This window comes from Anomaloglossus baeobatrachus, chromosome 2 (assembly GCF_048569485.1).
Source record: "Anomaloglossus baeobatrachus isolate aAnoBae1 chromosome 2, aAnoBae1.hap1, whole genome shotgun sequence".
Classification (NCBI taxonomy): domain Eukaryota; kingdom Metazoa; phylum Chordata; class Amphibia; order Anura; family Aromobatidae; genus Anomaloglossus; species Anomaloglossus baeobatrachus.
The window spans coordinates 8,627,588-8,638,097 of record NC_134354.1 but is presented as its reverse complement, the minus strand read 5'-3'; the positions used below and the strand labels follow the sequence as shown (position 1 = coordinate 8,638,097).

Below are 10,510 nucleotides of genomic sequence, written 5' to 3'. Positions count from 1 at the left end.
GAGGCCGGGATGAGGAGGCTTCTATATTGGTGAGGAGAGGGGGGCAGAGGCCGGGATGAGGAGGCTTCTATATTAGTGAGGAGAGGGGGGCAGAGGCCGGGATGAGGAGGCTTCTATATTGGTGAGGAGAGGGGGGCAGAGGCCAGGATGAGGAGGCTTCTATATTAGTGAGGAGAGGGGGGCAGAGGCCGGGATGAGGAGGCTTCTGTATTGGTGAGGAGAGGGGGCAGAGGCCGGGATGAGGAGGCTTCTATATTGGTGAGGAGAGGGGGCAGACGCCAGGATGAGGAGGCTTCTATATTGGTGAGAGGGGAGCAGAGGCCGGGATGAGGAGGCTTCTATATTGGTGAGGAGAGGGGAGCAGAGGCCGGGATGAGGAGGCTTCTATATTGGTGAGGAGAGGGGAGCAGAGGCCAGTATGAGGAGGCTTCTATATTAGGGAGGAGAGGGGAGCAGAGGCCGGGATGAGGAGGCTTCTATATTGGTGAGGAGAGGGGAGCAGAGGCCGGGATGAGGAGGCTTCTATATTGGTGAGGAGAGGGGGCAGAGGCCAGGATGAGGAGGCTTCTATATTGGTGAGGAGAGGGGAGCAGAGGCCGGTATGAGGAGGCTTCTATATTAGGGAGGAGAGGGGGGCAGAGGCCGGGATGAGGAGGCTTCTATATTAGGGAGGAGAGGGGAGCAGAGGCCGGGATGAGGAGGCTTCTATATTGGTGAGGAGAGGGGAGCAGAGGCCGGGATGAGGAGGCTTCTATATTGGTGAGAGGGGAGCAGAGGCCGGGATGAGGAGGCTTCTATATTGGTGAGGAGAGGGGAGCAGAGGCCGGGATGAGGAGGCTTCTATATTGGTGAGGAGAGGGGAGCAGAGGCCAGGATGAGGAGGCTTCTATATTGGTGAGGAGAGGGGGGGCAGAGGCCGGGATGAGGAGGCTTCTATATTAGGGAGGAGAGGGGGGCAGAGGCCGGGATGAGGAGGCTTCTATATTGGTGAGGAGAGGGGGGGCAGAGGCCGGGATGAGGAGGCTTCTATATTAGTGAGGAGAGGGGGGCAGAGGCCGGGATGAGGAGGCTTCTATATTGGTGAGGAGAGGGGGGCAGAGGCCGGGATGAGGAGGCTTCTATATTGGTGAGGAGAGGGGGGCAGAGGCCGGGATGAGGAGGCTTCTATATTGGTGAGGAGAGGGGGGCAGAGGCCGGGATGAGGAGGCTTCTATATTAGGGAGGAGAGGGGGGCAGAGGCCGGGATGAGGAGGCTTCTATATTGGTGAGGAGAGGGGGCAGAGGCCGGGATGAGGAGGCTTCTATATTAGTGAGGAGAGGGGGGCAGAGGACGGGATGAGGAGGCTTCTATATTGGTGAGGAGAGGGGGGGCAGAGGCCGGGATGAGGAGGCTTCTATCTTGGTGAGGAGAGGGGGACGGGGCGGGATGAGGAGGCTTCTATATTGGGGAGGAGAGGGGGGCAGAGGCCGGGATGAGGAGGCTTCTGTATTGGTGAGGAGAGGGGGGCAGAGGCCGGGATGAGGAGGCTTCTGTATTGGTGAGAGGGGAGCAGAGGCCGGGATGAGGAGGCTTCTATATTGGTGAGGAGAGGGGGGCAGAGGCCAGGATGAGGAGGCTTCTATATTGGTGAGGAGAGGGGGGCAGAGGCCGGGATGAGGAGGCTTCTGTATTGGTGAGAGGGGAGCAGAGGCCGGGATGAGGAGGCTTCTATATTGGTGAGGAGAGGGGGCAGAGGCCGGGATGAGGAGGCTTCTATATTGGTGAGGAGAGGGGAGCAGAGGCCGGGATGAGGAGGCTTCTATATTGGTGAGGAGAGGGGAGCAGAGGCCGGGATGAGGAGGCTTCTATATTGGTGAGGAGAGGGGGCAGAGGCCGGGATGAGGAGGCTTCTATATTGGTGAGGAGAGGGGAGCAGAGGCCAGGATGAGGAGGCTTCTATATTGGTAAGGAGAGGGGGGGCAGAGGCCGGGATGAGGAGGCTTCTATATTAGGGAGGAGAGGGGGGCAGAGGCCGGGATGAGGAGGCTTCTATATTGGTGAGGAGAGGGGGGGCAGAGGCCAGGATGAGGAGGCTTCTATATTGGTGAGGAGAGGGGGGGCAGAGGCCGGGATGAGGAGGCTTCTATATTAGGGAGGAGAGGGGGGCAGAGGCCGGGATGAGGAGGCTTCTATATTGGTGAGGAGAGGGGGGCAGAGGCCGGGATGAGGAGGCTTCTATATTGGTGAGGAGAGGGGGCAGAGGCCGGGATGAGGAGGCTTCTATATTGGTGAGGAGAGGGGGCAGAGGCCGGGATGAGGAGGCTTCTATATTGGTGAGGAGAGGGGGCAGAGGCCGGGATGAGGAGGCTTCTATATTGGTGAGGAGAGGGGGCAGAGGCCAGGATGAGGAGGCTTCTATATTGGTGAGGAGAGGGAGGGCAGAGGCTGGGATTAGGAGGCTTCTATATTGGTAAGGAGAGGGGGGCAGAGGCCGGGATGAGGAGGCTTCTATATTGGTGAGGAGAGGGGGGGCAGAGGCCAGGATGAGGAGGCTTCTATATTGGTGAGGAGAGGGGGGGCAGAGGCCGGGATGAGGAGGCTTCTATATTAGGGAGGAGAGGGGGGCAGAGGCCGGGATGAGGAGGCTTCTATATTGGTGAGGAGAGGGGGGCAGAGGCCGGGATGAGGAGGCTTCTATATTGGTGAGGAGAGGGGGCAGAGGCCGGGATGAGGAGGCTTCTATATTGGTGAGGAGAGGGGGCAGAGGCCGGGATGAGGAGGCTTCTATATTGGTGAGGAGAGGGGGCAGAGGCCGGGATGAGGAGGCTTCTATATTGGTGAGGAGAGGGGGCAGAGGCCAGGATGAGGAGGCTTCTATATTGGTGAGGAGAGGGGGGGCAGAGGCCGGGATGAGGAGACTTCTATATTGGTGAGGAGAGGGGAGCAGAGGCCGGGATGAGGAGGCTTCTATATTGGTGAGGAGAGGGGGGCAGAGGCCGGGATGAGGAGGCTTCTATATTGGTGAGGAGAGGGGGGCAGAGGCCGGGATGAGGAGGCTTCTATATTGGTGAGGAGAGGGGGGCAGAGGCCGGGATGAGGAGGCTTCTATATTGGTGAGGAGAGGGGGGCAGAGGCCAGGATGAGGAGGCTTCTATATTGGTGAGGAGAGGGGGGCAGAGGCCGGGATGAGGAGGCTTCTATATTGGTGAGGAGAGGGGGGCAGAGGCCAGGATGAGGAGGCTTCTATATTGGTGAGGAGAGGGGGGCAGGGGCCAGGATGAGGAGGCTTCTATATTGGTGAGGAGAGGGGGGCAGAGGCCAGGATGAGGAGGCTTCTATATTGGTGAGGAGAGGGGGGCAGAGGCCGGGATGAGGAGGCTTCTGTATTGGTGAGGAGAGGGGGGCAGGGGCCAGGATGAGGAGGCTTCTATATTGGTGAGGAGAGGGGGGCAGAGGCCGGTATGAGGAGGCTTCTGTATTGGTGAGGGGGGGCAGAGGCCGGGATGAGGAGGCTTCTGTATTGGTGAGGGGGGGGCAGAGGCCGGTATGAGGAGGCTTCTATATTGGTGAGGAGAGGGGGGCAGAGGCCGGGATGAGGCGGCTTCTATATTGGTGAGAGGGGGGCAGAGGCCGGTATGAGGAGGCTTCTATATTAGTGAGGAGAGGGGGGCAGAGGCCGGGATGAGGAGGCTTCTATATTGGTGAGGAGAGGGGGGCAGAGGCCGGGATGAGGAGGCTTCTATATTGGTGAGGAGAGGGGGGCAGAGGCCAGGATGAGGAGGCTTCTATATTGGTGAGGAGAGGGGGGCAGAGGCCGGGATGAGGAGGCTTCTATATTGGTGAGAGGGGGGCAGAGGCCGGTATGAGGAGGCTTCTGTATTGGTGAGGAGAGGGGAGCAGAGGCCGGTATGAGGAGGCTTGTATATTGGTGAGGAGAGGGGAGCAGAGGCCGGTATGAGGAGGCTTCTATATTGGTGAGGAGAGGGGGCAGAGGCCGGGATGAGGAGGCTTCTATATTAGTGAGGAGAGGGGGGCAGAGGCCGGGATGAGGAGGCTTCTATATTGGTGAGGAGAGGGGGGCAGAGGCCGGGATGAGGAGGCTTCTATATTGGTGAGGAGAGGGGAGCAGAGGCCGGGATGAGGAGGCTTCTACATCGGTGAAGAGAAGGGGGCAATGTTTGGGGGACGGGGGGCAGACGTCGAGGCGCTCCAGCTCCCATGAAGCGGGAGGTGCATACGGTGGGGTGTTCGCGCTCCTGCACTGGGAGAACTGGAATGAGGTAGGGCGTCTGTGGGACGGATCAATAATTCACACTCCAAAGCTATAGAAAATAATCCTCAGGCTCCGAGCACCCTCAGAGCTGCAATCACAATTCAGCTCAGGCAGTAGTTTCTGTGCTGGTGGATTTCAGGCTTCATGATGCCACCCAGTTACCCAGCACTGACCTGTGATCCGATGCTCGGGGGTCCCATCCTGTCCCCCCCCCTGGTTCTCCATAACTAAGGCACAAGACATTAATCTGTAGCTGGATGTAATGAGGACATGGATATTTGGCACTTGAGGACCCGGCAGCTTGTGGGGAGCAGCGGTGCCTCCGCTTTATTCCTCTGTTCTGCATCTTGTGCCTCGGACATACAATTTACCTAAAATACTCCAGTCAGAACAAGAGCTGCATTCACGATTCTGCTGTGACCTCTGCTCAGGCGAGAGGACAATACATGACTGAACAGTGACCAGCAGAAAACCAGCTCCTGCATCTGGTAAAGTGGAACCTTATGAATGCAGCTCTGGATGTGACCGGAGTGTAAGATCAGGATGAGGACGGTGTCCGTCCCGCCAAGCAGGATGCACAGGAGGCGGAGTTTCAGATGTAGCGCTATTGTCCTGCCACTCGCCGGGGATGTCGGCCATCTTGACGAACCACAGAGGAAAAAAAGTGCAAGAAACTGAGTGCTGCAGTGAGAATGAGTGTGTTGGGCTGAGTCCAGAGCCGGCACTGATGGAGCGTCAGCTCCGGGGGCTTACAGGTAGGTAATAGGTTGTGGTTTGAGCTTATTCCCTGATGGGGCGGAGATATCACAGCACTGCCGCCAAGCGAGAGGTAATCGTTACAGCAGAGGCGAGGAGAGCCGGCAGAGGGCGAGGAGAGCCGGCGGAGGGCGAGGAGAGCCGGCGGAGGGCGAGGAGAGCCGGCGGAGGGCGAGGAGAGCCGGCGGAGGGCGAGGAGAGCCGGCGGAGGGCGAGGAGAGCCGGCGGAGGGCGAGGAGAGCAGGCGGAGTTCATGCCTACCTGATGGCGGCGAGTCCTGAGATTGTCGCTGCCGGCCTCCGGTAGTGATCAGTAGTGATGGCGGAAATGCTGCAATTTCCAAAAGTTCACATCCGAAAAACACAAACTGTTCACAGCGTCCGTCTGTCCGGAGCCCGAAGATCACCGGGAACGCAAGTAACGCACCGACAACGGGACTGACCTCAGCGATCAGACAGACGGATGCGGTCACTCCGGCAATCTGCTGAACACCTCGTGCATTAGGGGGGTGTAGTCCGGCTGGATGTCCCAGATGTGCAGCAGCTGCTTACTGTGCTCGTCGTTCATGGAGCGCAGCTCCGTCAGACACTCCATGATCTTCGCCAAAATGAACCTGAGACCAGAAACGAAAAACAAACATCTGCTGTCAGCAACGGGGGCAACATCACTCCCCCCAAGGAAACGTGCGCCACATCTGTACAGTCACCGGCGGGAAAACACGAACCGTAGTATCCGTGCGCAGACCCCTTCTCAGGGAAGTCTCTGGTACTGTTCAGCCACCCTTTATACATACAGAGTCTCTACACGGCTGTACACTGCTTCCGGGTCCATTCCTCTCACCCATCCTCTGTGACCGAGTCTGTGATTGGTTGCCCTCACACTAGCTGTCTGGGCCCCAGAAGTGGACTGTAAAAATAAATCATTGGAAATCATGGTGCAGGATCTCCTGTAATATAATACACAGCGCAGGGCAATCAGGATGAGCCGGGTAAAGCGCCAGGATTGGAGCCTCTAATAGATGCACCAATTCTGGGGCGGCTGCCTGCTGCTATTTTTAGTCTTAGGGGGGACCAATAACCATGGGCCTACCCAGCCTGAGAATACCAGTCCCTAGCTGTCTACCCAGCTGGGTAACAAAATTGGGGGGGAAGGGGGACCGCAAGCCTTTTTTTTTTTAATTATTTTTCTTAAATAATGTAATACCTGGTAGTTTGATAACCAGCTAAGATAACACACAGCTGAGGACTGCAGCCTCCAGCTGTCTGCTTTATCTGCTCTGGGTATCAAACTACGGGGGACCCTACGCCATTTTTTTCAATTATTTTTACATTCCACTTCAGGGACCCAGACAGCTAGTGTCGGGGCAACCAATCACAGGCAAGAGGCAGCAGGAAAAGCAGTGAATATTCATGAGATTTAATGAGCTGACCCGTAAACAGTGTGACACCCACACGGAGACTCCGTAAGTATAGCTGTCCTGCTTAATCCGCACTTTGCTTCCTTTTGCAGCCCCCATTTTATAAAACTCGAGATCAGGTCTCAGACTTATATCTGGGTCGGGGTCAACTACAGAGCAATTTCAGTTCCAAACCGGACCTTTTTTTTTTTTAAAAAAGTCCAATTGGACCTGCTGAACCTGAACATCTGCAAATCTGCCTCTCTCTACCTAGGACGCACCCCCAGCTTTCTGGCACTGGATGCTACATTGCCACGCAGAATCCTTTGGTAATCTTCAGATTTCATGATGTCTTGCACACAGTCAAGGCCCCCAGAGGCAGCAAAAAATCCCCAAACATCTCTGACCTCCCCCATATGTGCCTGTAGGTGCTGTGTGCTTTACTTTGTAGGCCTCATTCTGTTTTCGTTAAACAGTAGAATGATTTGCTTTACCAAAAAGCTCTATCTTTGTCTCATTTGTCCACAAGACGCTTTTCTATAAAGATTTTGGTTCCTCACGTAAATTTTGGCTTTTTTCTGTCTCTGTGTCAGCAGTGGGGTCCTCCTGGGTCTCCTCCATAGTGTTTTTCTGTCTGTGTCAGCAGTGGGGTCCTCCTGGGTCTCCTCTATAGCGTTTCATGTCATTCAGATGTGGATGAATAGTTCTCGCTGACACTGATACCCCGTGAGCTGCAGGACAGCTTGAATTTCTCTAGAACGTGATTGGGGCTTATCCAAGTTCCGGACTATCCTGTGCTACTCGTCCAGGGAGATTATCTACAGTACCATGGGTTGTAAACTGCTTGATTATGTTACACACCATGGACAAAGGAACATCAAGATCTCTGGAGATGGACTTGTAACCTTGAGATTGATATTTTTCCACAACTTTGGTTCTCCAGTCCTCAGACAGTTTTCTTCTCCTCGTTCTGTTCTCCAGGCTTAGTGCAGCACACACAGTGCAAAGATGGAGTTAACTTCTCCCCTTTTTATCTGATTTCAGATGTGATTTCCATATTGCCCACATCTGTTACTTTCCACAGGTGAGTGTGAACGAGCGTCACATGCTTGAAACAAAGATATTTACCCACAATTTTGCCTGACTTATTTTTTGAGTTTTGTATACAGTATATACTCACACATAACAAAAAGACAGCTGCCCCTTTTCATATAATTAGTATCTCAATTTGTATACGTATTTTCTTAGCAGTTAATGCATGTTCCTATATTCACTGTTAACATAACTTAGCATTTCAGTGACCCTGTGTCTTTCTGTAATAACAGATCTCGTGTTCAGTATGAGCCTGTTCACACCTGCGTGTTAGGAAGCGCCATCAGGCTTTTTACACATACTTATATACCCCTCACCTGTTCTCCGGAGATGGCGGCCGCTGGCTCTCTATATACGTCGTGAGCGTTAGCGCCAGGTACTCCTGAATCTTATCGATCTTGTCGTGGTCGCTGACACCCGGTCGGTCTAGAATACAAAGAAGTAAAGTCTGACCCCGGGGCGCTGCGTCTGATCCCGGGGCGCTGCGTCGGGACCCTCCGGACTGGTGACTATGTCACGACTCCGTATCTAACCAGTACATGACATGAGCGGCTCATCACTGACCACCTGACAGATGTAATAGCGCCCCCTCCTGGTGGTCTCTGGTTTATTGCAGCAGTTTGTACTCTCGAGCTGCTCCGGGGACTAATTCATGTAAATGGTCAGATCATTAGTGTCAGGGGTTTGATCGGACTCACTATTGACTGTAAAGCGTCTGTTATTCTCAATTTAGGGGTCTAAATAATTGTGGGGTCTGAAATAACTTTGCGCGGCTGGATTCTTATTTGTTTTAAAGTCTTTTAAGACCCCCGGCCCTAGTCCAGCCCCGGGCTGCACAGACCCCCGCCCTAGTCCAGCCCCGGGCTGCACAGACCCCCCGCCCTAGTCCAGCCCCGGGCTGCACAGACCCCCCGCCCTAGTCCAGCCCCGGGCTGCACAGACCCCCGCCCTAGTCCAGCCCTGGGCTGCACAGACCCCCCGCCCTAGTCCAGCCCCTTATTACACTGACCCTCACCCTAGTCCAGCCCCTTATTACACTGACCCTCACCCTAGTCCAGCCCCTGATTACACTGACCCCGTCCTAGTCCATCCCCTTATTACACTGACCCCTTCAGTAGTCCAGCCCCTGATTACACTGACCCCCACCCTAGTCCAGCCCCTGAATACACTGACCCCCACCCTAGTCCAGCCCCTGAATACACTGACCCCCATCCTAGTCCAGCCCCTGATTATACCGACCCCCATCCTAGTCTAGCCCCAGATTACACTGACCCCGCCCTAGTCCAGCCCCTTATTACACTGACCCTCACCCTAGTCCAGCCCCTGATTACACTGACCCCGTCCTAGTCCAGCCCCTTATTACACTGACCCTCACCCTAGTCCAGCCCCTGATTACACTGACCCCGTCCTAGTCCAGCCCCTTATTACACTGACCCTCACCTTAGTCCAGCCCCTGATTACACTGACCCCGTCCTAGTCCAGCCCCTTATTACACTGACCCCTTCAGTAGTCCAGCCCCTGATTACACTGACCCCCACCCTAGTCCAGCCCCTGAATACACTGACCCCCATCCTAGTCCAGCCCCTGATTTACACTGACCCCCATCCTAGTCCAGCCCCTGATTACACTGACCCCCATCCTAGTCCAGCCCCTGAATACACTGACCCCCATCATAGTCCAGCCCCTGATTACACTGACCCCCATCCTAGTCCAGCCCCTGAATACACTGACCCCCATCCTAGTCCAGCCCCTGATTACACTGACCCCGTCCTAGTCCAGCCCCTTATTACACTGACCCCTTCAGTAGTCCAGCCCCTGATTACACTGACCCCCATCCTAGTCCAGCTCCTGAATACACTGACCCCCATCCTAGTCCAGCCCCTGATTACACTGACCCTCACCCTAGTCCAGCCCCTTATTACACTGACCCCCACCCTAGTCCAGCCTATTACACTGACCCTCACCCTAGTCCAGCCCCTTATTACACTGACCCTCACCCTAGTCCAGCCCCTTATTACACTGACCCTCACCCTAGTCCAGCCCCTGATTATACCGACCCCATCCTAGTCCAGCCCCTGATTATACCGACCCCCATCCTAGTCCAGCCCCTGATTATACCGACCCCCATCCTAGTCCAGCCCCTGATTATATCGACCCCCATCCTAGTCCAGCCCCTGATTACTGACCCTGCCCTAGTCCAGCCCCTGATTACACTGACCCCCCGCCCTAGTCCAAGCCTTGATTACATTGACACCCCCTAGTCCAGCCCCTGATTACATTAACCACACCCCCAGCACCACCCATGATTAGGGCAGAACTGGAGCTACAGATGGCGACGACCTCTTGGCCACTACTTACAGATGGAGCATACAGTACCTGCAGAGAACAGGGAGATGGCCTGCATCAGCGCGTACTCCTCGATATGCAGGCACAGCTTCTTCAGCATACAATGGAAACGGATCAGCGGTTCTAAGAAGAGCTGGCGGAATCCGGCTGTGGGGGAGGGGCGATATACAATCCGTGATCATTACCATACAGCGAGTACACAGTGCCATATGACAGACTGGCCGCCGCCGGGCACTCACCCATCGACAGGTCGTCACTGTTATAGCTGAACTGACCGCAGGACCAGGTTTTCGTGCGGTCATCAAACACCGTATTGAATCGGATGACGCAGATCTCCAGAGCGCAGCCTTTCAGCAGAGCGATCTGGTCCTCAATGCCCAAATCCCTGATGAAGGAGGCATGGCGGGAAGTCACATGACTTTCTGATGGGCGCTGGGCCTTATATGAGGAAAGGAGGAGCTGTACCTGAAATACGGGATATTTTTGGCAAAATTGATCACGCCCTTGATCACGTAGGTAACGAGGTCGGATATGTGAGGTAACATCAAGAAGACGGTGGATTCCTGCAGCCGGTCCTGGTGCCGTCGGATTGGCTACGAAAGACACAAAGCACATGAGGGGGCAATGCCACAATCCCCCAAACTGGATCCTATGTCACCCCCTCACC

The 10,510-nt window shown here is 55.4% G+C and overlaps 1 protein-coding gene across 1 annotated transcript in view; it reads right to left on the bottom strand.

The window, feature by feature from the left end:
* Positions 1–4,004: 4,004 nt before the first annotated feature.
* Positions 4,005–10,510, bottom strand: part of NR1I2 (nuclear receptor subfamily 1 group I member 2) — a 54,505-nt gene continuing 47,999 nt past the window's right edge. The window contains exons 5-9 of the mRNA XM_075332777.1: positions 10,309–10,436; positions 10,083–10,228; positions 9,874–9,990; positions 7,815–7,923; positions 4,005–5,622 (exon numbers count right to left, since the gene is read on the bottom strand). Of these exons, the coding sequence (XP_075188892.1) occupies positions 5,478–5,622; positions 7,815–7,923; positions 9,874–9,990; positions 10,083–10,228; positions 10,309–10,436 (645 nt within the window). The 3' untranslated portion in view covers positions 4,005–5,477. The remainder of the gene's footprint in view (positions 5,623–7,814; positions 7,924–9,873; positions 9,991–10,082; positions 10,229–10,308; positions 10,437–10,510) is intronic.